Genomic DNA, 27,842 nt, shown 5'->3' with positions numbered 1-27,842 from the left:
ACACAGGTTAGATTTGAAAAATGGGGCCGTGTCCTTAAGGCCAAAAGAGGCTGAGTCCCGTAGGGGTTAATAAAATATGAAGACTGTTTATTGATACACATTCTTTATTGGTGGTGAATGGCATTAAATACCAGCAATGTTTTACATTTAAAAATTGCAATATGCATATATTCTGATCTCCGCTGTGAATGGCTGAGAATCAAATAACCCAATAATATACAATTATAGGGTTATCTGTGGTATAAAACAAACAATATGTGAAGTTAAAGGGCTATTTCCACAAAAAAGGGATACATAATATCCTTCCCCAGGGTGCTGATAGTTTCCCAACTTCTTTTACAAGCCTGAAGGCTCCACTAGATTTAGTCTACAGTATTGTATACTGTCCTTACATTATATTAAAAAGTATGCAACAAACCCCTTATCTGTCTGTTGTATTGGCTGCTAGCCTTTACGGGCAAACAAATTAAACATAGTTTGTCACCAAGAAAATGTTGCCCTACTTGAGCAGCAAGAGGAAGTGATGACTACCTTGATTTCAGTATTAATTTATTTGATCACAGTTGATGAATTGCAATGAGAAGCAAGTGTTGCGAGGAGTCTTATTGTTTCATGATAAGTAGCTCCCAAACCCTCGCCCTCCATCTCTTTATATCTGCTTTCTACCTGTGAGGTTACATTCACACACTACAGTCAAAACTCCATCCTACAGGATTCATTTTTGATGAGGTAAATTTAACCAAATTTATTGAACAGGTTCTACCTGCACATTGAGAAACTGCAACATAAAAACTAAATGTAGTTCTTTATGATGCAGATTTAGGACAACGCCCCCCATAGGCAGGCAATGGGTACATGGACGTATGGACCGGTACGGTGTAGCTCACGTGCAACGGTGTAGTAACGGTGTAGAACCGTTCCATACCTGGGAGAAAGATAGGACATTTCCTATCTATCCCTGAAATATGGCGCAATGTGCCATATATCGGTATGGAGAGGGGTGGGGATGAGCAGCGATCACCCCTTCCTCCTCTCCCAGGCGCCGACGTGTATCCGCCATGCTACTCTAGGTCGCACTAACATTTTTCCAGAAGGGTAATAATGCTCCTCTCAACATTTTTGAGGAGTATTTATAGGCGAGGAGGAATATGAAATTTTCAGTAATACATATAAATAAATCTAAGGCGTATATTTTTGCATGAATATGATTGCAGCCAGTGTTTTGTGAGCTTAAAAAGCCAATTGAGACACTTATATTAATTTGACATCATGCATTAAATAATGGGTCATAATCTCTTTTCTTTTGTCTCCTTAAAAAATTACAACCTACAGACCAGACTATGGCTGACACCCCAGACCTCCTTCCTATGTCGTCCAGACCATGGCTGACGGCCCAGAGCCCCCATTTTGCAGACCACTGCTGACACCCTAGCTCCCTTTGTCCATACCACGGCTGACGCCCCAGACCCCCCCCTGTCCAGACCACCTCTTTTCCAGACCACGGCCTACGCCCCAGACCCCCCCTTTTGCAGACCATTGCTGACACGCCAGCCAACCCTTCCAGACAATGGCTGATGCCACAGAGCCCCCCCCCTTTTCCAGACCTCAGCTGACACCCAGCCCCCACTGTCCAGACCTCAGCTGACACCCCAGCCCAGTCTGTCCAGACCTCGGCAGACACACCAGCCCCCCCCTGTCCAGACCTCGGCTGACACCCCAGCCCCCCCTGTCCAGACCTCGGCTGACACCGCAGCCCCTCTGTCCAGATCTTGGCTGACAACGCAGCCCCCCCCTGTCCAGACCTTGGTTGACACCCCAGCCCTCCCTGTCCAGACCTCGGCTGACACCCCAGCCCCCCTGTCCAGACCTCGGCTGACACCCCAGCCCCCCTGTCCAGACCTCGGCTGACACCCCAGATCTCCCTGTCCAGACCTCAGCTAATACCCTAGCCCGCCCTGTCCAGACCTTGGCTGACACCGCAGCCCCCCCTGTCCAGACCTCGGCTGACACCCCAGCCCTCCCTGTCCAGACCTCGGCTGACACCCCAGCCCTCCCTGTCCAGACCTCGGCTGACACCCCAGCCCTCCCTGTCTAGACCTCAGCTGACACCCCAGCCCCCCCTGTCCAGACCTCGGCTGACACCGCAGCCCCTCTGTCCAGATCTTGGCTGACACCGCAGCCCCCCCTGTCCAGACCTTGGCTGACACCCCAGCCCTCCCTGTCCAGACATCGGCTGACACCCCAGCCCCCCTGTCCAGACCTCGGCTGACACCCCAGTTCTCCCTGTCCAGACTTCGGCTAATACCCTAGCCCGCCCTGTCCAGACCTTGGCTGACACTACAGACCCCTCTGTCTAGACCTCAGCTGACATCCTAGACTCCTCACGCACCCCCCCCCCCAATCCAGACCATGGATGGCGACCCAGAATACTCCTGACCATGCATGGGTGGAGATGCTGGCCACTCAGACCTGATTGAGGGGCGGTCACGATGTCCGCATTCTACCGCGAGTCCCAGACCCAAACAACAATGTGGCAAGTTGAAGCTCCTTGCAACTAGCTGCGACTATGAATGGCCAGGAGTGCCCATATCCACCAAAAATCAATAAAGGTCTCAGAAAACTGACTGAGAGTAGGAGGCCACTATCACCTAACATGTACATTGTATATATGATACATGCACCTCCATGTATAATCCTGCCTGAGCAGTGCTGCTGCAGATGTTACACTCATGTGATTACTCACTATGGAGTCAGACCCCAGGTCCCTGGTTGATCTGTTGTCACGTTTTCCTCTAGTACATCCCCAGCCTTTCATATCTGCCACAACTATCACACAGAGACATTGGGGTGGAGAGTGGACGTGGTCTCCGGTAGCTCCACCCACTGTTACCTGGCTACAGAGACACAGCATCAGGTCAGGGAGGGCCCGCAGGAGGCATCAGGCTCACACAGAGGACAGGTCAGTTGCGCCTCCACAATAACTCCAAGGCTCCTCCATCTCCTCTTAGCAGCTGTGCATGTGCCGAGCTGTCAGGAAGGCTGCTGCAGCTCCTTAGTCTCCCCAGTCACAGGGAAAAGTCAGTGCCTGTTTAGACACATGGGGGGCTTTTCAAAGAGTAATACTGCATGTGGAAGCGTCTATGACGCTTGTGGAGGGTTTAATGCGACCTCTGGCTGGCAGGAACACGTTCGTGTGAATATAATATTAAATGCATTGTGTGTACACAACCAGAAGGTGCAAAAATGGAATGAACATAGGTTTTTTTCCTCATATTATGGTATGGTAGTATATATTTTTTTCCTTTGTAGAATGGAAAAATATTATCCTCATTCACTACTGTATGTCGGAGCGATGGGACATGGGATAAACCAATGCCAAAATGCACCAGTAAGTTCTGCTCACTTTCATTAGTCCAAAATGTACTTTGATTTATTGAGGAGTCCAGATGTATAAAATTCGATATAAAAAAAAAATCAAGTCCTATTACAAATAAGATGTGTGTAAGCCTATTGAACAGATACACCAAGGAGCCATATCTAAAGAAAGCCAAATCTGTTATCTCCAAAAGGAGACTAATACACCTTACCAATGCACCAATGAGTTACCAATGCAACCAATGTAAAATAAGTGATGAATTCTGGATCTGTGTGAATTAGACACAGATCCAGCCGAAATACAATAGCTGCGTCTACTTTAAAAGCCCAATCACATTCAAGTGAATGAGACAATGTTGCCAATATTAAGCACAACAGCAGCATTATCTATGGCAGTGTTTGCATGGTATCATAGAGTACGGCAGTCTCTTTAAATTACATTTTAGCATGGATGACGCACTACAGTCCTGATATAGAAGAATAAGGTGGTAACAGGTGCATTATTGTAACACATAATCCTATATCCAGTTGTAGACTGTGGCTTACCGGATGACCTAGAAAATGGAAATTTCACATTTGAAACCAAAAGTGAAAAGACAACGTACAATGCACAAATCCATTACAGATGTGCCGAACCTTTTTACAAAATGAAAGATGATCAAGGTAAGAGAATGTATTGCACCGTATATCTAAATGTACTATATAAAATAGACAACAATCATAGAAACAACATAATACTGATATATTTAATTCGTGAATCAGATCATTTAGAAAAAAGCTGTACAGGAAGCAATGGGATTTATTGTAAAGCACTAATTTTGTTAGATTTGTATTATTTTTAACAGCACAGTACCGCTGTGGAGAAGGAGGACACTGGGAAGAGATAAACACTGGGGACAGAATGCTCCCAACCTGCAAACCAGGTATATGAAGAGTTACCAGATAACCTACTAAATCAGGGGTCCCCAAACTTTTTACATAGGGGGCCGTTCACGGTCCCTCTCAGACTGTTGGAGGGCCGGACTAAAGTTTAAAAATAAATAGCGGTACATGTGAGCGCATCTGTAATACACTGGGACCTCCCTAAATTAATATACTGCACCCCCTTGTGAACTATTTTATATATTGGCCCAATGAATTAATTAATTGGGTCAATTAATTCTTAAATATATACGGGGACCCCTCTCCATGAATTATTTTCTATGCTGCTCCCCCCATTAATTATTTCCTTTGCTGCTACCCTCGTTAATTATTTCCTATGCTGCTCCCCTCATTAATTATTTCCTATGCTGCCCCCCACCATTAATTATTTCCTATACTGCCCCCCCACCAGTAATTATTTCCTATGCTGTACCTCCATCATTAATTTTTTTCCCATACTGCCCCTCCATCATTAATTATTGTCCATACTGCCCCTCCATCATTAATTATTGTCCATACTGCCCCTCCATCATTAATTATTGTCCATACTGCCCCTCCATCATTAATTATTGTCCATACTGCCCCTCCATCATTTATTGTCCATACTGCCCGTCCATCATTTATTGTCCATACTGCCCCTCCATCATTAATCATTTTATATAGTACCCTGCTGCTGGTTAAAAAAATTAAAACCATACTCACCTCTGGCAGCGGCTCCCGCGTCTTCTTTCTTCGGGCTGCTGTCGGTCAGGAAGGGGTGCGCGGCCGCGTGATGACGTCATCACGCGGCCGCGCAGCCAGGTACAAGGAGCGATGTGCGCCGGGGTTGTCTTCCGGCCACATCGCTCCACCTGTAATAATAGTGCTTGAGCGGACACATCGGCCGCATCGAGCACTATTAAGGGACGGGCAGGAGCTTCCTGTCCGGACGGATGGAGGCTCCTGGCCGACTGCCGCGACCTGCACTCCTCAGCAGGAGCTACTGCCGCTCCAAGCGGCGGGGGCCGGATGAAAATAATGGAGCCAGATATGGCTTAATATCAGGAATTGTGGAGGTGACTTATAATAGCCAATAACCTCACAAACTCTGTTTCATCCACTTGAAATAGACCTAAATGTAATATTTTGGCTGTTACCCATCTGGTATCAAGTGAGAATTATATTCCAGGACAAAAGTAGACTAACCATTTAGTACAGTGGTCCCCAAACTGCGGCCCGCGGGCCGTAGTTTGGGGACCACTGTACTAAATGGTTAGTCTACTTTTGTAGACTACCAGATGGGTAACAGCCAAAATATTACATTTAGGTCTATTTCAAGTGGATGAAACAGAGTTTGTGAGGTTATTGGCTATTATAAGTCACCTCCACAATTCCTGATATTAAGCCATATCTGGCTCCATTATTACCAATATGTAGAATCTAACTACCGCATAATGGGGGAGATTTATCACTGCTTCTAACCCAGTTTTCTGGTGCAGAAGCAGTAAAAGAATCACTTCTTGCGCAGTGCATTTATATAGCGTCTACACCAGTTCCACGCCATGTGGGCATGGAGGAGATGTAGAGGGGGGGGGGGGAGTAGCAGATGGTGAAGTCGGCGGCCACAGGGCCAGAATGCCCTGTGCCTGCATAATTTTGAAAACCCCAAAACTACTCCATGTCAGACCTGGCATAGTTTTGCCCGGCAGCTGCGACGCCCAACAGATGCATCAAGAAGCATAAGTCTCCTCCATTATGTATTGATACGAAATTAAAAAATTATATAGTTATAAAAGTTTAAAAAAATATATACATTCCACATTGACGCAGAGTTTTGTCTGAATGAAGCAGATTTTGTCTCATTCCACCAAGTGTTCTCATGAATTTATTCTCTGGTGAACTGGTGAGGCTTGGTAGGCCTCTGTTAGAAAAGTGCAATTGAGCGCAAGCTAAGTGTTGTTCCAAAAGATTTTCACTTTTTATGAAAGTTTTAATGTAGTACCTTGTGGATTCATGATCCAACTCTCTCTTTCACCTCAGAATGCGGTATATCAACAAGGATCCGTGGAAGAATAATTGGTGGTGAAAATGCCAAACTGGGCGATTATCCATGGCAGGTTTTCATACAAAATGACCCCCGTAATGGAGGTGGAGCACTTCTTAATGACAACTGGGTTATTACTGCTGCTCATGTTATATATGAGGAAGAAAGAGAGCTTGAAATAATCCGAAAAAATACAATACTAAAGATGGGATTTATCAGCCAAGATGACAGCAGTGCTTACACAGCATTTCCCAAAGCCTTTTTTATACATCCAGACTACAAGGACGACAACACCTTCAATAATGATATCGCACTGATCAAATTGCAAGACAAAGTCCCATTGAATGCACACGTCCTGGGAATCTGTCTTCCGACCAAAAACAACCGCTTTCTGATAAACGATACACAGGATGGTCTCATGAGTGGGGAAGTGGCTGGATGGGGAAAAACAAAATCTAGATCAAAGCCGTCAAAAGATCTGCTTTATGTTGAGGTGGATGTCGTGGAACGAGCCAAATGCAATGCTGCCTACCAGAAGAAGCTGAAAGCTGGGAACAGAATATTGGTCACTGACAATATGTTCTGCGCTGGGATGCCCAAAAAGGATTCTTGTGAAGGGGATAGTGGTGGAGCATTGGCGTTTAAAGACTCGCACACCGATACATGGTTTATTGGAGGAATAGTATCCTGGGGAGGAGACAAATGTGGTGCTAAAGATCTATATGGTGTATATACTAGAGTAAGCAACTATCTTGACTGGATACATGAGACAATCCTGACAAACACTGACTGAGAAAGAAAGCCTAGAAAACAAGCCATGCACATACCTCACCCTTTAAGTAATGGGTTTTCAGGACTACTGGATACCAATAACCTATTCTTAGAATAGATCTAGATTAGCATCAGTCCAAGTCATATGCTAATCAGTATGAGGTGGACTGTATGAAGATTCAAATGATCTTTGTGGCGTCCTCACTATACAGGCAGTCCCTGGGTTACATACAAGATAGGGTCTGTAGGTTTGTTCTTAAGTTGAGTTTGTATGCAAGTCGGAACTGTATATTTTATCATTGTAATCCCAGCCAGAACTTTTTTGGTCTCTGTGAAAATTGGATTTTAAAAATGTTGGGTTGTCATAAGAATCAATATTAACACTAAAGCTTCATTACAGACACATTTGATAACTGTTTCAGCTGTTTATTGTAGCCTAGGACTAAAGTACAATAAATTACCAATATCCAGAGGTCCGTTTGTAACTATGGGTCGTATGTAAGTCGAGTGTTCTTAAGTAGGGGACCGCCTGTACACAAATCACGGCAGCTGAGTCACCTTCATTGTTATTCGAGTGAACTGCAGCTAAGTCACCAAAGGATGTGAGGTCTCTGCCCTGGCAACAGGAAATGGTGTTCATTACAGAATTATCGATATTTTATCATATGTAGATTTCATAAAGATAATATTTTTATCGATTCATGTGTTATTGTTGGTTTTCCTCTCAATTTTTCTAATTGTATGTCGCTTGACTTTCTCACTTTAGTCTCCATGCTCACCTTAGTTTTTCTTTCAATAACCGCCACATTCGCCATAGTTCTTCTGATTTAATACCTAAGAAAACTTTGGCAGGACATGGGGTCATCTGTGGTTTCACAGCCTGGTTTGAAAAAGCTATAGGGGGACATTTATCATAGTTTTCTTTTGTCTTGTGCTTATTTGTGCCTGTTTGTATTTTTTATTTCTCAGCCATATTTATGAAAGTTGGGATCTAATACGGAAAAAGCAGCACTGCAAAATGTTCCTGAATATGCAGTTATGGCTAGAATCATCAGGCAGTGCGACTAAACATATTTGCGCCAAAATTACGAAAATTTTCATACGACAAACATCTGGAAACTAAATCAGGCGGAACCCTGAAAAAAAATAAACATGGTGAACTTTGCAAAACAGCACCAAAACTTGAAAAATAACACTAAAAAGGTGCAAAAACCCCTGAAAAAAAGTTTGATAAATGCCCTCCAAATTCCTTTTGTTTAACCCAACTGTTGATCATAACATCTAAGTGATTCCAGAGGCTCCCTCTGACAACCAGTGGCACTCCACAGTCATGATCATGAGTCAACAATAATGGCCTTACTTGGCAGCCAGGGAATCCAGTGAAGGTAACCAGGTCTGCCTATACGCCAACCCCAACTCCCCGCAAAAAAAAACAAAACATGTTAGGTGCTGCTACACCCATGTTTGTGTACTACTGATTTAAAAAAAACTAATTGCGGTTTCTGGTTATTAAAAACAATAATAATTCCTTTATTTTATATAGCGCACACAGATTACACAGCGCTGCACAAAACTTGCCAAATCAGTCCCTGTCCCCAATGGAGCTCACAATGTAATCAACCTACCAGTATGTTCTGGAGTGTGGGAGGAAACCCATGGAAAAACATGGAGAGAACATACAAACTCTTTGCTGCAAGGCTGTAGTGCTAACCACTGAGCCACTGTGCTGTCCCTAACAGTATTTAGAGCAACACACAAAGCTAATTTATTGAATAATGCCTGGTGCAGGGTGTGAAGGTAGGAGCATGACTAATTTTCATTGTATTCCTAGAACCTTACTAGAGCCTACAGTCATGCCCCTACCTTGAGGGTATATATTGACCATATTGAGAAAAGCGGTTTCTCACTCAGATGGTCTCACTCTGACCGTGGTTTGAACATCAAAAACTGCACCTAAATAGCTGAATGTGTGAACGCACCCTCAGGCCCCTTCAAATATAATTCAATGAATCAACTGTTACCGATGTTCCTTTAACATACATTTTATTGTGATTTACTGTACGTTGCTCGGTAAAATGTTGCAAAATTTCAAGTCTGAAAAAAATGGATTTGTTCAGTAGTAATTGGTTGAGGCCAATACAGGCAGTCCCCGGGCTACATACAAGATAGGGTCTGTAGGTTTGTTCTTAAGTTGAATTTGTATGTAAGTCGGAACTGTATATTTTATCATTGTAATCCCAACTGGAACTTTTTTGGTCTCTGTGACAATTAGATTTTAAAAATGTTGGGTTGTCATAAGAACCAGGATTAATAATAAAGCTTCATTACAGGCACCTGTGATAACTGTTATAGCTGATTATTGTAGCTAAAGTACAATAAATTACCAATATCCAGTGGTCCGTTTGTAACTAGGGGTCGTGTGTAAGTCGAGTGTTCTTAAGTAGGGGACCGCCTGTATTAGTCAGTGATGACTAGTGTTGAAGAAAAGTCATCGCTGTAGTTTTTATAGAGGTGCTGCGATGGTACTGAAAAACCCATAGGAGTCAAAGACAGGATTGTGAAGGGGGCACAAAAATAAAAAAAAATGATGCCACACTTGGTGTTTCCACCACTATAAACTATTCTTCATGGACTTCACTGCCTGCCAAACTGAAAAAGGGTCCCAATGGATATTCTGATGAAAGTCAAAAGATTCCGTGCAGAGTTAGACGAGACATATACTGCAACAGATTCATATAACGTATATACTCAAGTATAAGCAGAGACCCCTAATTTTACCACCAAAAACTGGGAAAACCTATTGGCTCGAGTATAAGCCGAGGGTGGGAAATGCATTGGTCACAGTTTCCCATTATATAGCCAGCCAGTCCCCTGTAGGATATAGCCAGCCCCCCCACATGTAGTATACAGTCAGCCTCCCCCCATGTAGTATAAAGCCAGCCAACCCTCCCCCCATGTAGTATACAGCCAGCCCGCAGTTTGCCAAGCACATTTAAAAAAAAAAAACTTACATACTCACCTTCCGGAGGTCCCGATGCTCCGGTCCCTGCTACTCCTCTTCTTACTTCTCTTTGCTGCAACAGCCGGTAGAGACGCGTCTACGCTATGACGTCATCAACAGCGACACCGCCGCATCATAGTGTGCGCCGGCCAGCAGATCGCATGGATGCGTCTCTGCTGGCTAATATAGCATAGAGAAGACAGTAGAGGAGCCGCGCTGAGCATCGGGGCACCAGAGGGTGAGTATTAAGTTTATTTTTTTTTATGGACTCATATATAAGCCGAGGTGAGGTTTTTCAGCACAATTTTTGTGCTGAAAAACTTGACTTTATATGCGAGTATATACAGTAAGTGTCTGGTGCTGGATGATAAATCTGCTATAGTGCAATCCTTTCATCAATTTATTTTAAAGGTTACAAGCGTCCCGAGGCCACCTTCCAAATACCCTTAGCGCTCCGCGCCGTAGCTGTACTGTGCTGGTTCCCACTAATAGCGCAGTACAGCTACTGCTCGAGCGCATAGGAGCTTCAAAGTGTCACCAAGTCGCGAGACGTGGTGATATCGGGATGGGACTTGGGTGACGGAAGCAGGAGGAGTTCCTGCCTCCGTCACCCAACCAATCAAATCGGTCCTGTCCGCCGATCACTGCGATTGGCCAGTCAAACCTACATATACCTACAAGTTCAGGGTTTATGAAGGGAGGGACTCCACTATAGTGCCCCAAGAATGCCCCCATTACGTATTGTACCAGGGCAGCACTTTCCAAAGAGCCAGCAAGGGAAGGACACAGAAGAGGTGCAGGGTGTGCTCCAAAAATGGTATTTGGAAGGACACCATTCATCACTGTGAGACATGCCCAGAAAAACCAGGGTTATGTATGAAAGATTGCTTCCGAATTTATCATACATCCCTGGATTTTTAGAGTACCCTGATGTACTATGCACAGCTTATACATCATGCCGCACCTTCCCTTCTAAGCCCCGTCATGTGCCCAGCCTGTAGATTACTGCCCCGTATGGGGTATTGCTTTACCTGGGAAAACATGCATCATGATTTTTAGGGTGTTTGTCTCCCATGGCAGCAGCTGGGCACAAAATTACATAATGGATATTTTTTACTATGCACTATCCATTATGCACTTTTTAGGGGTCCACCAGTGGGGTTCAAATGCTAACTATACCCCTAGATTAATTCATGGAGGGGTGTAGTTTCCAAAATAGGGTCAATTCTTAGGGGTTTCTACTGTACTGGTATCTACAAATCTTTCATGATGCCAAACACTTTGTATTACATTTGAGCCAGCACCTTAGGGGTTAAAATGCTCATACAAGCCTACATACATTCTTTGAGGGGTGCCCTTTACAAAATGGGGTCACTACTTGGGGGTTTCTATTGAGATAAAAATGCAATTTTCACTCTGCACCATTTACTTTGCATTCAATTTTGACCAGCGTGTTGGGGGTTAAAATGCTCACCACAACCACAGATAAATTCTTTGAGGGGTCTAGTTTCCGAAATGGTGACATTTTTGGGGGTTTTCTATTGTACTTTTACTTCAGGGGCTCTTCAATTACACTGTGGCACCACAAAACATTTGCAGCCAAATATGGCCTGCCATATTCCCAGTATCGCTAACTCTATTCTGGACATCACTGTGCGGGGAAACAGCAGCTGACATCCACATGTCTGGTATTGCCGTACTCGGAAGAAGCAGGGCAAAAAATTAGGGTTGTATATTTACCTCAAATTCCTTCTGAATGTATCCATTTTAGGGCTAAATTAGAAAGATTGTAATTAAAAATTGAAATTTCTAAATTTCCAATCCATTTTTGTTTGCTTCCGGAAAAATAATTAAAGGGTTAACAGACTTCTTAAATGCTGATTTGAATAGGTTGAGATGTTAGGTTCATAAAATGGTGTTACTTGTGGGGGTATATAGTAGAGAATCCTTTATAGGGCACTTCCAAACTGAATTGATGACCAAAAAGTTCGCATTTTTCAAATTTTAAGAAAATCTGAGAAGTTGCTACTAAAACTTCAAACCTTCTCACATCCATAAAAAAAATGGAAACGTAAAACAAATAATGGATATAAAAAGAAGATCAATGGCAAGTTTTTTTTCAAAAAAATTGGGTTATCACTTTTTGTCTAAAAAGTATAACATTTGAAACTTTGAAGTCATTTTTTTAAAAATTTTTCCCAAATTTTTGAATTTTTACCCCCCCCAAAAAAGGAACGGATAACCGAAATGACACTACTAACATAAACTACAATGTCTCACGAGACAACAATCTCAAAATCACAGAGATATCTTAAAGCGTTGAAAAGTTATTATTACCACAGGAAGAGACACTAGTCAGATTTCTAAAAAAGTACCGAGCCTTAACGTACAAACAGGCTGCGTCCTTAAGGGGTTAATAGTGAGGCAAACTGCACTACATTTGATAAATCTGGGCCATTGGTGCAGAGTGCACCACAATATTAATTACTGCTGCACTCTGCATGCGCCAATCATGCTTAGAGTGTACCAGTTTTTCTTTTGGTACGCTCAGTTTAATGAGCATTTGCCACATTTCTGTCGAGTCGCTGTAATGAATGTAGTGCAAGGGATGACTCTGCACTGGAACGCCACTTTAGATTCAGAATTTTTTGGAGCAGCAGACACAGTGCAGCCATAACAAAAAAACGGTAGCAAACACATCACGAATACATATGCATAAGGTATAGAGATATATATATATATATATATATACCTTCCTCGGGTTACGTACAAGATGGGTTCTGCAAGTTCGTTCTTAAGTTGAATTTGTATGCAAGTCAGCACTGTATATTTTATAATTGTAACCCCAGGCAAACATTTTTTTGGTCTCTATGACAATTGGATTTTAAAAATGTTGGGTTGTCATAAGAACCAGGAGTAACAATAAAGTTTCATTACAGACACCTGTGATAACTGTTACAGCTGATTATTGTAGTCTTAGGCTAAAGTACAGTAAATTACCAACATCCAGAGGTTCGTTTGTAACTAGGGGTCGTCTGTAAGTCGGGTGTTCTTAAGTAGGGGACCGCCTGTATATAGATAGAGTATATATAAATTTACATTGTATGGATGCAGAATATAGATATACAGGCAGTCCCCGGGTTACATACAAGATAGGGTCCAAAGGTTTGTTCTTAAGTTGAATTTGTATGTAAGTCGAAACAGTATATTTTATAATGGTAGATCCAGACAAAAAATGTTTTGTCCCAGTGACAATCGGAGTTGCAAAATTTTTTGCTGTAATGGGACCAAAAATTTTCAATAAAGCTTCATTACAGACACCTTACAGCTGATTATTGTAGCCGGGGACTATAGTAACATCCAGAGAGCTTCACCACAGGTCACAGTGGGCAGAGGGGTCCGTCTGTAACTATGGGTTGTCTGTAAGTCGGGTGTCCTTAAGTAGGGGACTACTTGTGTACAGTATATAAACAAAACATATAGAGTAGATGGATAGGGAATATAGATATCTCTACACCCTACCCATCTAAAATATATATACATACATACAGTAGATAGGGTATGGAGATGTATATGGATAGTGTGTGTAAATATATTATATATACACACACACACATACATACACAGTATATAGAATGCATACAGATATATACAGTATATGGAAAGGGAATATATCTATATATACACTGTATCTATACGTCCTTTCCATATACTACATATATAGTATGTGGATAGTTTATAGATATATACCGTATAGACACCGGTTTAGAGATATATGCTGTATGGATAGGCAATAAAGAAATATACAGTACATGGACAGTGCATATAGATATGTACTATATGTTCATATGTTCATATATTCTAGTTATATATTCATATCCTAACTATATACAGTACACATCTTGACGCTGTTTAAAGGGTGTACAGACATATGCAGTATATATGAATATATAGTGTCAAGATATATATTGTATATGGATTTAGGATATGAATATGTGTAATATATTATATATACACATACATACATATACTCTCTACATCACATGTACATCTACTCTAACTACAGGCAGTCCCCGGGTTACATACAAGATAAGGTCCATAGGTTTGTTCTTAAGTTGAATTTGTATGCAAGTCGAAACTGTATATTTTATAATGGTAGATCCAGACAAAAAAAATGTTTTGTCCCAGTGACAATTGGAGTTTCAAAGTTTTTTGCTGTAATTGGATCAAGGATTATCAATAAAGCTTCATTACAGACACCTTACAGCTGATTATTGCAGTCTGGGACTATAGTAAAGCATCCAGAGTCCTTCACCAGAGGTCACAGTGGCCAGAGGGGTCCGTCTTCAACTATGGGTCGTCTGTTAGTCGGTGTCCTTTAGTAGGGAACCGCCTGTATAAATTCATGTCCCATATCCATATATAATAGATATCTTTACACTCTATATATTCATATATACTTTAATCGCGTTCCGATGCATGGAGAGGGCTCGCGGGCCGAGCCCTCTCCATAGCCGGTAAGTCTCTGCTGCATATTGCAGCAAAGGCTTACCGGTAACAACCGCAATCGGTGCCGGCACCGATTGCAGGTGTTTGCTTGCTAATCGCCGTGACGTCATCGGGGAGCGGCGATCCGTCGTCATGGTAGCTTCCGGACTCACGAAGACCCGAAGCTACTTCGGGTTAATCCATTCATTACAATGTGCTACCAGCACATTGTAATGTATGAGGAGTAAAATCCCCATATACTGCCATACTGTAGTATGGCAGTATATGGTAGGATCGATCAGACAACCTAGGGCAGTGATGGCAAACCTTTTAGAGGCCGAGTGCCCAAACTACAACAAAGACCCGCTTATTTATCGCAAAGTGCCAACACAGAAATTTATATTGTGATTTACACTCCTTTCTCTGTCAGTTTTCATTGATACCAGCACCCTGAGGACACCCATAAAGGAGAAAATAGTCCCAGGTAGAGCTGTCACTTTAAAATACCTCTGCACAGCAAGTACTGGGCTGTCTGGGACTGTAGGAAGATACCTGGAGTCATCTCTGGTGATGGCTTGAGTGCCCACAGAAAGGGCTCTGAGTGCCACCTCTGGCACCCGTGCCATAGGTTAGCCATCACTGACCTAGGGTTAAAGTACCCTAGGGAGTCTGAAAAATAGTAAAAATAAAAAAAAAGGTTAAAAAAATTATAATAAAAAAACCAAAAAATTCAAATCACCCCCCTTTCCCTAGAACTGATATAAATATAAATAAACAGTAAAAATCATAAACACATTAGGTATCGCCGCGTCCGAAAATGGCTGATCTATCAAAATATAATAACGGTTTTTCACTGCGTTTAACCCCGTAACGGAAAATCGTGTCCAAAGTCAAAACTGCCACTTTTTACCATTTAAAAAAAATTTAAAAATTCTATAAAAAGTGATCAAAAGGTCGTATAGTCCTAAAAATAATATCATTGAAAACATCATCAAAAGTTGCAAAAGATGACACCACCCTCAACTCCATACAACGAAGTATGGAAAAGTTATAAGCACAAGAAGACGGCAAAAGAAAAAAAAAAAATTTGTACATGAGGTTTTAATTTTTGTAAATGTATGAAAACATAATAAAACATTATACAACTTTGGTATCCCTGTAATCGCACAGACCCAAAGAATAAATTAGATGCGTCATTTGTGGCGTGAAGTGAAAGCCGTAATATCCAAGCCCACAAGAATACGACACAAATGCGTTTTTTCACCATTTTCACTGCATTTGGAATTTTTTCCCCGCTTCCAGTACATGGCATGGAATATTCAATGCGATCACTATGAAGTGCAATTTGTTACGCAAAAAACAAGCCGTCACACAGTTCTTTATGTGGAAAAATGTAAAAGTTATAGATTTTTGAAGGTGGGGAGTGAAAAATGGAAATGAAAAAACGGGAAAGGGCCTGGTCATTAACCGGTTAAATCTAGTGACAGGAGATAAATTATCAATTATTTTCATTACTATAGATGCACACACAGATTAAGGGTCCAGTGAGTTTTTTTTTTTTTTTTTAAACAAACGTTATGTAAAAATCCCTTTTCTGCTAAAGTAAGCAGAATTGAAAATAATAACACATTACACTAAATTTTAATGACATTTCTAAATACAGATTATGCCATGTGCTGGAAAACAGGGGGGAAAAATGAGGCGAAATTGGTGAAAAAATACACCCCAAATAACGATCACAGGGATAACAAAGTCAAAGATTTTATGAAAATTAAAACCTCTTGTACAATCAAACAAATCTTCAATTTGCCATCTTCTGACGCTAATAACTTTCATACTTTTGTGTGTGTAGTGTCATTTTTTGCAAGAAGATGTTTTCAATGGTTAACACCAGGTATAACCATTATTATACTTTGATCAGACATTTTGGGATACTGCAATACCCAACAGGTTTTTTTTTTTTTAATGTTTGGATACTTTAACCCTAGGTTGTCCAACTGATCCTATCATATGCTTCATACTACAGTATAGCAGTATATGGGGATTTTACTGACCATTTATTACAAGGTGCCACAAATGAGAAGAAAACATACAGCCTGGGGTCTTACAACCACCTGAGGCCGTAATGGAGATAGATCATCCCCTCGGCTCTTTGTAAGACCCAAGGCCATATGTTTTCTGCCCATTTGTTACAAAGATCCAAGGATGTCATGGAGACAGATTGTTGCTCCCTGATGACATCAAAGGAAGCGTCACTCTAGCCAACATGGCGGCGCCCACGTGCTGCCGGCTTTTTACTGCCGCAAGCCTTTTGCTAGCCGCGATCGAAGGATTAACACCTGCAATCAGTACCAGCACCAATTGAAAGTAGAGCCCTCAGTCCTCTCCATACACCTGCAGCCGATGTGTGACCTACTAATACAGCACACGTCGGTAAAGAATTAACAAATCCCCCTCTCCATGTGCATGAGACATTAGGGTGATGTCACACGTGGCGTCTGTCTGTTATTAAATTGCATTTTTTTTTTTTACGTTTTCCATGTGTTTGGCTGCTTTGAACCTAAGATAAATTGATTCAAAGCAGCCAAACTCAAAAAAAAAAAAAAAAAAAAAAAAAGATGCATTTTTAAAACGCATGCTCTAAAACTAACCAAAATACTGCATGTGGCATCATAGGTTTGCAACTCGTTTTTAAGCGGTCCATCCAAAAACAGGTCTTACCAATTATCTTAATTAAAACTGGCCAAAAACGCATGCGTTTTTGGATGGACCGCTTAAAAACGGATTCAAAACTCCATGTGCGGCACCACCCTTAGTGCAAACACAAACCAAGCCGCACCCACTGGGGCGGGCTGATCGCATCGGCGTTTCTATAGAAACGCCTGCGATCAGGAACGAGCCGTCGGTGTTTTGCGTTAATTTAATGCAAAACACCAGCGGCTCGTCCCTGATCACAGGCCTTTCCATAGAAACTGTGTGTGCGGCTTGGACTGCGTTTGCGTACGCAGACCGAACGGCACACGTGGCGTTTTGAACCCAATTTTGGGCCGTATTTAAGCAGTCCATTAAAAAACGCATGCGTTTTTGACCGGTTTTAGAAATTATCTTAATTAACACTGGTCAAAAACGGAAGCGTTTTTAATGCATGCGTTTAACGGACTGCTTAAAAACAGCCCCAAAACGCCACATATGCCGCCGGCGTTAGGGTGGGGGCACACGGTAGCGTTTTGAACCCATTTTTAACCCCTTAAGGACGGAGGGTTTTTCGGCTCATTTCTCGCTCTCCAACTTCAAAAATCCATAACTTTTTCATTTTTCCGTGTACAGACCTGTGTGAGGGCTTATTTTGTGCGTAACAAATTTTACTTTCCCGTAATGTTATTTATTTTAACATGCCGTGTACTGCGAAGCTGAAAAAAAATTCCAAATGTGGAAAAATTGAAAAAAAAAACGCACGTGCGTCACGTTCTTGTGGGCTCAGTTTTTACGACTTTCACTCTTCGCTCCAAATAACATGCCTACTTTATTCTTTGGTTCGGTGCGATCGCGGTGATACCAAATTTATATAGGTTTTATTGTGTTTTAATACATTTTCAAAAATTAAACGAATGTGTACAAAAAAGAAAAAAAAATTTTTGCCATCTTCTGACACTAATAACTTTTTCATACTTTGGCGCACGGAGATGTGTGAGGAGTCATTTTTTGCGAAATGAGGCAACATTTTCATTGCTACCATTTTGATCAATTTTTATTTCATTTTTTATGTTATGTAAAAAGGTGTAAAAGTCGCATTTCGGACATTTGGGCGCCATTTCCCGGCTCGGAGGTCACCGCCGCCTGTAACCGTTTTTATATTTTGATAGCTAATATGTTTGTGATTTTTACTGTTTATTATGTTTTATATCCGTTCTAGGGAAAGGGGGGTGATTTGAACTTTTAATATTTTATTAATTTTTTTTTTTTTTTTAACTTTTTTTTCCCACTATCTTTTAGACCATCTAGGGTACATTAACCCTAGATGGTCAGATCGCTGCTACCATATACTGCAATACTTCTGTATTGCAATATATGGCATTTTTGCAGCACATTCATTACAATGAGCCACTGGCTCATTGTAACGAATCTGCAGATGCCAGATAGTCTCGTGTCAAAAGAAGACACGAGGCTACCATGGCAACCGATCGCCGCCCCCCCGATGACGTTCAGGGGCGTGGCGATCGAAAAAAATATTTTTTTTAAAAATGCCACCGTCGACTTTGCCGGCGGCAACGGGGGGGGGGGGGGTTAATAGCCACGATCGGTGCAAGCACCGACCGCGGTTATTAGCGGTGGGGGTTTTATGCATTATGCAAAAAACCCCACCCTTGTATGAAGAGGACTCAGCCCGTGAGCCCTCTTCATACATCCCTTATACCTCTGCGCCGTAGAGCTATGGCGCAGACCGTTAAGGGGTTAAGCAGTGCATTAAAAACACATTTGTTTCTAAAAACCGCTTCCGCTTTTTGAAAATGCATCTTTGTGGTTTTTGTCCGTTTTCCAATTATCTTAAGATGATTGGGAGAAACGGTCAAAAACTGACGTGTTTTTAACACACGTGCTTTTGACGGACTTCTTAAAAACGGCCTAGAAACTGGTTCAAAACGCCACGTGTGCCACCACCCTAAAGGGTGCAGTCACATTGAGCAGGTGAATTTGATTTTAAAGGGGAAACCTTTGCAACAGATGTCATTCACCTTTTACGATAAGAAACCACCTAAAATTACCTCAAAACAGATGTAGTTTCAACTGAAACAAGCGACCACAACCTACGTTTTTGACATCCCCACCAGAAATTGAATTATTTGTCTTAAACCATTATCATCCACAACTGCTTTTGGCTTCAAAAACTGACCATGTGGACACACCCTCAGGCAGCATTCAGCAATGCGTTGCGTTCTAAGCCGCAGTCACACATACCGCTAGACGTCCGTTCATAACGCGACGCTAGCTCACAGGGGGAGGTTCTCGGCCCGAACGCACATGCGTTTCCAGAGAAACGCATGCGATCGGCTTAACAATCGCATGCATTTCCCTGGAAACGCATGTGCGTTCGGGCCGAGGACCTCCCCATGTGCGCTAGCGTCGCGTTATGACGGACGCTTAGCGGTACGTGTGACCGCGGCCTAACACATTCCTAAGGTTTCAGCCTTGATCACATGCTGAGGATACATTACGTTTCCTCTGCAATGTAACCTCAGCATGTGATCACAATTCAAGGCTTTGGAAAGTGTCAAGAACACAATCTCAGTCTTATGTTCAAAGGTAGAGAATGGCTAATTTGAGATGTTACAACAGATTAGGAGCCCTACAAATCAAGCAGCAAAATTCTATTAGTTTAGAGATCAATACATTTTTTTCAGGGGTTTTAAAATTATTATATTTAATAAAAACTCCCACAAATTACCAAATTCTTTTTAAAAGAAAGGAAGTTGAGCTTTAGGAGGGCAGATTGAGGAAATAGTTCCCAGGTGACATGGCACTTGCAAAGCAGATTTTGTGATTTTATATTGGAATATAGCTGTATTACTGTATACTGCTTGAGCAATCAGACCCAGTAGGGTTTAACCCTTAAGCGAAAAAGCTCCTTTCTTGCTCTCCACCTTCGAAAAACAGGAGTTACTTACCGGTAATGATGTTTCCTCGTACCACGACAGCACCAACCAGAGAGAGGGATCCACCCCCGGGGACAGGAAACCTGAGCATAAAAACACGCCCCTCCTATCCTACCTCAGTGGGTTACAGAGACTTGGAAGAACCTTATTATTAGTATATCAGAAAAAACATTTTCCATGTAACCATAATTTTGACAAAATTATTTTATTACCTTTTTTATTTATTTTTAAAATTTATTTAAATATCAATATTAATATTAATATTTATTTTATTTTTTGACACCCATGAAATACCACCAATAAAAAGGTAGGAAAAAAATCACCAGGGTGGGAATATACCAGGTGCCGTCGTGGTACGAGGAAACATCATTACCGGTAAGTAACTCCTGTTTTCCCCAGCACCACGACGGCACCAACCAGAGAGATTTTCAGAGAGAAATATTTAGGGAGGGAAAAAACATAAGAAACACGCCCCCAGAGGAGAGCGCTTTTCTCTCCAAAGAGTTCAAGAGTACCCACCACATTTAACCGATAGTGTTTTAAGAAAGTGTGGGGGAGTAAACCCGCATGCTCCCTGACAATCCATCTCAATTATGCCCAAGATGTGGCTAGTGCTCGGGTAGAAAAGGCACGGATAGTTTCTGGGGCAGAATCTACAGTTACTTCCTAGGTCAGATTCTATTTTTTATAAAGGTCTAGACCACCAAGTAAAAAGATTATTTTCTTTTACACCATACACATGATCTTAAGATATATTATGACCGAACAATTGGCCTCTAGGTAAAGAAAAACCTTCTTCCACTTCAGACTTTGGATTAGAAGCAAGGAACATAAGGAATATTCTGTATGACAAATGAAAGATAGAGGAGGCCAGTCCACAATTCCTCCGTAACTACATAATTAGGCAAAACCTTTGCGAGTCGGAACATCCTACTGTGGGATCAAAAGCGAAACTGTCTTTTTAACCTAATCACCCATGGATTAGATGTCAACTATACTAACCAGAAAGCATAAGGTTTTTCTCCCCAGAGAAAACCTGATACTAGAAATTAAAATGTTCCAAAATAACTTGAGATTTACATATGACGGACAACGGATTGATCTTCCATTTATATTAGGTGTTCCTAAGGAACACGTTTAAAGAGCAACTTTGTTTTCATTGTATGATCCTGTGACAACTTACGCCCTGTTTCACTATTGTTATATTCTTCAGCTTTTGACTGACTCCAGATTCTCTGAAAAAACTGTACCTTTCTTTTTTTTTTTTTGACAGTATATATAATAATTTATTAGAACCTCTTTTGGAATCCTGACAGCACCTTGCTTAAATTCCAAAGGTCCGACCACTAGACTCTCTAGTGAGGATTACAGCCTCTACCCTTCATGCAAAACACAAGTTGTAGTGATCTCAAATAAACTAAGACCGGGTAAGGCTGGTATAAAGGCCATCGTTAGAACTAGGAGGGACATGGGTGGCCTGCCGACTCAGATTAACTGGTTTATCTATTTTAAAACTTCCTATAAGAAGGTACAGCTTTGCCCCTAATGGCAGATAGCTTTCTCTATATACAAATGCAGCATAGAGGAATGACTGGATATGAATGGAATATCAGGGTCCTCTCCCCTATTTTAGTATTATGTGAGGTATATGATAGGTGGATGACTCCCTGACGTCATAGGGACTTGTGCACCTGTACACATTGTATCATAGAATGTGGAGGGACATGGGTAAATAATGGGGTTATTACACATGAATATATTTGATACCCAGATGGATGTTGGTCACTACAAGCTATTAATGGCTAATTTGAAGTGTAATATGGTTGTAGAATGTACCTTATATGATCACATGATTTAATGATGTCCATATACAGGTAGTCCCCAGGTCACGAACAAGACAGGCCCCCAGGCAGAACCCGCATGGAAATCGGAACTGTACGTTCCACAACCGTAGTCCCAGATCAAAAAAATCTTTTTTTTTTTTTTTTTTTTTTAAAAACTGCAATATATTACTTAAATCTGCAGGATCTGAAAAGAGACACTGAATATGAGGGCGCTACACCAAAGACCATCACCATTATTATTCTGACCTGCTCTTGCTCTACCTTTGTGACCTAGAAGAGAGGCAGACTGTCGGGCTTATACAAATAAGCAGACCACCATCAGGGAATCATATCCCATTGGGAATCTCCAAGTCTGGGTACACATTGTTATTTGGAGTTCGCTGTACCCGCAAAGCACACAACGCCAGGAGCATATCTTATCAGTAAGGATTTTGCCCTTATTCACCACATCTTGCTCCCTTATAGAGAAATTGCTTGGAGCAAAGATTCTGATACCATTCACCCTAACTTGCTTACCTTTGGAACAGCTGCTCTCAGCAAAGACTCTGGCATCATTCACATTAACTTACTTACCTGTGAAACTATTGTCTCTATCAAGGTCTTTGACATAATCCCCATTATCTTGTGTATTTTGGGTACTTGTGGAACCACTGCTCACAGCCTGGATCATTCACATTACTTTGTGCACCTGTGGAAACTATTCACAGCAAGGATTATGTAGTCATTCATATTACCTTGGGTATTTGTGGAACCACCGGTCTCAGCAAGGAGTATAGCATCATTCCAATTACTCTATGCCTGTGGGACTATTCACAGCAACTATTATTGTGTATTTGTGGAACCACCGCTCACAACAAGGAGTATAGCCTCATTCACATTACTCTATGCCTGTGGGACTATTCACAGCAACTATTATTGTGTATTTGTGGAACCACCGCTTACAACAAGGAGTATAGCATCATTCACATTACTCTATGCCTGTGGGACTATTCACAGCGACTATTATTGTGTATTTGTGGAACCACCGCTCACAACAAGGAGTATAGCATCATTCACATTACTCTGTCTATGGAACTATTCACAGCCACTATTATTGTGTATTTGTGGAACCACCGCTCACAACAAGGAGTATAGCATCATTCACATTACTCTATGCCTGTGGGACTATTCACAGCGACTATTATTGTGTATTTGTGGAACCACCGCTCACAACAAGGAGTATAGCATCATTCACATTACTCTATGCCTGTGGGACTATTCACAGCAACTATTATTGTGTATTTGTGGAACCACCGCTCACAACAAGGAGTATAGCATCATTCACATTACTCTATGCCTGTGGGACTATTCACAGCAACTATTATTGTGTATTTGTGGAACCACCGCTCACAACAAGGAGTATAGCATCATTCACATTACTCTATGCCTGTGGGACTATTCACAGCAACTATTATTGTGTATTTGTGGAACCACCGCTTACAACAAGGAGTATAGCATCATTCACATTACTCTGTCTATGGAACTATTCACAGCCACTATTATTGTGTATTTGTGGAACCACCGCTCACAACAAGGAGTATAGCATCATTCACATTACTCTATGCCTGTGGGACTATTCACAGCGACTATTATTGTGTATTTGTGGAACCACCGCTCACAACAAGGAGTATAGCATCATTCACATTACTCTATGCCTGTGGGACTATTCACAGCAACTATTATTGTGTATTTGTGGAACCACCGCTCACAACAAGGAGTATAGCATCATTCACATTACTCTATGCCTGTGGGACTATTCACAGCAACTATTATTGTGTATTTGTGGAACCACCGCTCACAACAAGGAGTATAGCATCATTCACATTACTCTATGCCTGTGGGACTATTCACAGCAACTATTATTGTGTATTTGTGGAACCACCGCTCACAACAAGGAGTATAGCATCATTCACATTACTCTGTGCCTGTGGAATTATTCACCGCAACTATTATTGTGTATTTGTGGAACCACCGCTCACAACAAGGAGTATAGCCTCATTCACATTACTCTGTGCCTGTGGAATTATTCATCGCAACTATTATTGTGTATTTGTGGAACCACCGCTCACAGCAAGGAGTATAGCCTCATTCACATTACTCTGTGCCTGTGGAATTATTCATCGCAACTATTATTGTGTATTTGTGGAACCACCGCTCACAGCAAGGAGTATAGCCTCATTCACATTACTCTGTGCCTGTGGAATTATTCATCGCAACTATTATTGTGTATTTGTGGAACCACCGCTCACAGCAAGGAGTATAGCCTCATTCACATTACTCTGTGTCTGTGGAAGTATTCACAGCCAGGGTTATATTATCATTTACATCTCCTACCGTATCTTATGTATCTGAGGAACAACTATTCCCAGTAAAGGTTTTGGCATTATTTATCATAACTTGCTTGGTTTCTGGAACACTGCTCCCACAAGGATTCAGGCATAATTAACAATATCTTCTATACCTCCTGTTATAAAGCTGCTCTGTCTTTAGTGAGGATTCCCATCTTTCCATGCACTGGCGCTCAAAAATCACAAATACAATTACTGGAACTGTGGATAATACCAGTGCCCCTTCCTAACTAATATAAAGTCAATGTGTGCAGTGGCCCCACAACCACAATGTATTATATGAGCAAACCTTTTATATCCTATTGTATGCAGATGAACAAGGTTGGAGAGAGCAGTTTGAATTAAGTTAGGAAATTGCACACCAAAGTTACCAAACTGCAATATGCCATAAAAGAGTAGCTTTCAAACTAAACAAGTTTGCAGGCATAGAAGCACCCGATAATGAGGGGTTTTCTACCTCTTGTAATTTTGAGCCAGGTGATCCATGTTGATGGAAACTCACTTTCTGTGTCCAAGCAATGCTTTATGAAAGCGGCATGTGGTTCAGACCCAAGATAACTGAAGAGCAATCATGTGCTCTGTGAAGTGTCTCAGTCCTGAACTTCTCTCCATACCTGGAGGGGAGGCTAACCTGCAAGTCGTTAGATGATTGACTGAACTACCTGAAACTCTCATACAAGTGCAGAATTCCCTTTAGTTGCACTTAGCTGTAGTAAACGCTCATAGGCTATAATTCAGAGCATGCTTGCAAACAGTTTATGTAGCATTTTTTGTCTCCTGATCTGCTCAGTTAAACATACACCACAATCTGACCATCAGCGAGTTCTGTGCAGGACGCCATAATAAACAGAAACCATGTGTTTCCTTGAGGCACCTCCACACTAAACTCTTCTCCACACTGGGAGAAGAGGTTAACCTGCAAGCCGTTAGCCAATTAGCTGAAGCTGGCTGCAAGGGTAATTAATCCAAGCTGTAACCCAAGCTACTGAACAGGATTTTAGACCTGACGAGAGCAAGTATGTTCAGCTTAGAATGGCTGGTAGTTTTCCAATGTATCCATGGGTTAACTAGAATCCATATTACACATTTCATATCATGAGTGTAATAAAAAAAAAAAATAGACTTACCACCCGGAACTCTCCTATGGGTACGATGGTTTTTCCGGGTCTGTGGGGATACGGTGACCTTTTTGTCAGGTTCTGTGAGCCCCCTCATAAGAGATAATCCAACAGACACAACCCATTCCACTGGAGGTGTGTACTGTACAGGATGCCCGAAGTCCCATCCTGTTAGCGCCATTCACCACGTGAGGTGTGTTTGGAGAGGAGGAATCACACCATGCAACTGTGAATCCTCCTTCTGGAGAGGTCGGATACTGGACACGTCTCCCTGCATACCTGCTCCCACTCTGGGGTCGGTACCGTGCAGCAGAAAACCAGAACAGGCACACTCTAGTCCCCATTATACATCATGTTGTTTCTGGGGCTAGGACACACATAATGGCAACTATCATTGCTGACACTTTGCCTAGACCCGCAGCACCTCGCCTGTGCTGCTTTGGATCGCTCCAGATCTGGATAACCTCCAGCTCACTGGCCGGGTTCAAAACCTAGTACCTGCCGTCTGACAGGCACCAGGTAGTAATCCTCTTAACACTCAGGTTCCCGCCAGGGACAGGAAACCACTGAGGTAGGATAGGAGGGGCGTGTTTTTATGCTCAGGTTTCCTGTCCCCGGGGGTGGATCCCTCTCTCTGGTTGGTGCCGTCGTGGTGCTGGGGAAAGCCATAACTTTTTCATTTTTCTGTGTATGGGCTTGTGCGTAAAAAAAAAAAAAAAAACTTTACTTTTCCGTGATGTTTTGTATTATTCCATGCCGTGTACTGGGAAAAAAAAACAAAAACAAAACCCATGTGCGTCACGTTCTTGTGGGCTCAGTTTTTAAGACTCACTGTGTGCTCCAAATAACACCTCTACTTTATTCTTGGGTTTGGTACGATCACAGTGATACAAAGTTTATATAGGTTTTATTGCATTAACACATTTTCAAAAATTAAAACGAATTTAAAAAAATAAAAATTTACCATCTGATGCCAACTTTCTCATATTTTGGTGCACGGAGCTGTGTGAAGTGTCATTTTTTGCAAAATTAGCCAACGTTTTCATTGCTACCATTTTGAGGACTGCAACATTTTGAACACTTATGCTATTTTGGGCATAAGTGCCATTTTCCGTTATGGAGGTCACTGCCAGTAACAGTTTTTATATTTTGATAGATCAGGCATTTTTTGGATGCAGCAATTCCTAATGCGTTAGATTTTTACTGTTTATTACGTTTTACGCCTGTGCGTCTTTGCCGACGCCATACAAAAGGTTAACACCTGCAATATGCAGCAAAGCCCATCTCTGTATGAAGGCGGCTCAGGACGTGAGCCCTCTTTATAGCTCTGTGGCCAATATATCCGTCACAGAGCGTGAAGGGGTTAAACACCATAAGGGTGCAGCCACATGTTCAATTTTTCAGATACAGTTTATGCCAAAACCAGGAGCTTTCCTTTATTCACTGGGTCAGTACAATCCCCGAGATACCAAAACTTTTCATACCTCAGTGTACATACAGAAATTCACCTTACGCAGGTTTTTTGCAGGACAAGCTGACGTTTTCATCGACCATTTAGCATTTTGGGGGCTGTACAACCTTTTGATCACTATCGAAAATGTGTTATGAGAATTAGTGGCAATTCAGAAATATGGGTGCTATTTTCTGTTTTGGTGGGGTGTTGACTGTTATATACATATACATGTTGATTATCAAGACACAGGGATACCCAACATGTTTGATTTTACTTATTTTTATATATTTTAAAGGTAGGAGGGGGAATTATTACTACGACTATTAAAATACAGGCAGTCCCCGGGTTACATACAAGAGAGTTTCGACTTGAGAACAAACTATGGAACCTATTTGATAATTGTAGTTCCAGACAAATATTTTTGCCCCAGTGACAATTGGAGTTTTAAAATTTTTTGCTATAATGGAATATCAATAAAGCTTCATTACAGACACCTTACAGCTTGATCATGGCAGTCTGGGACTATATGATAGCATTCAGAGAGCTTCACCAGCAGTCAGTGGGAAGAGGGGTCTGTCTTTAACTAGGGGTAGCCTAAGTAGGGTATGTGTACACACATACACACGTTAGTGTCAGAATAATACATGCCTAATGGCAGCCTTTAATAGACTCTTAGCTGTTGTTGCTACAGCCTGGCACCCTCTGGAGACATCATGGAGGGCGGTGACAAGTGTTCAAAGGCACCCCATAAGGAGAGCCGTTATATGCGGTGGCAATTTGTGCTGCCAACTTCTGTCCAAAATAATCGTC

At 41.8% G+C, this 27,842-nt stretch overlaps 1 protein-coding gene across 3 annotated transcripts in view; it reads left to right on the top strand.

The window, feature by feature from the left end:
* Positions 1–8,302, top strand: part of MASP2 (MBL associated serine protease 2) — a 48,132-nt gene extending 39,830 nt beyond the window's left edge. For 2 of the 3 annotated variants that reach the window (XM_072156399.1, XM_072156397.1), the window contains exons 8-11: positions 3,310–3,388; positions 3,904–4,038; positions 4,221–4,298; positions 6,316–8,302. In XM_072156399.1, the coding sequence (XP_072012500.1) occupies positions 3,310–3,388; positions 3,904–4,038; positions 4,221–4,298; positions 6,316–7,112 (1,089 nt within the window). In that variant the 3' untranslated portion in view covers positions 7,113–8,302. Of the gene's footprint in view, positions 1–3,309; positions 3,389–3,903; positions 4,039–4,220; positions 4,299–6,315 lie in introns of those variants that run through there. The other variant, XM_072156400.1, reaches the window with a different exon arrangement.
* The last annotated feature ends 19,540 nt before the right edge of the window (positions 8,303–27,842 follow it).

This window comes from Engystomops pustulosus, chromosome 6, assembly GCF_040894005.1.
Source record: "Engystomops pustulosus chromosome 6, aEngPut4.maternal, whole genome shotgun sequence".
NCBI lineage: Eukaryota > Metazoa > Chordata > Amphibia > Anura > Leptodactylidae > Engystomops > Engystomops pustulosus.
Note: the sequence above shows the minus strand (reverse complement) of the source record. Positions and strands in the feature narration are given on the sequence as shown.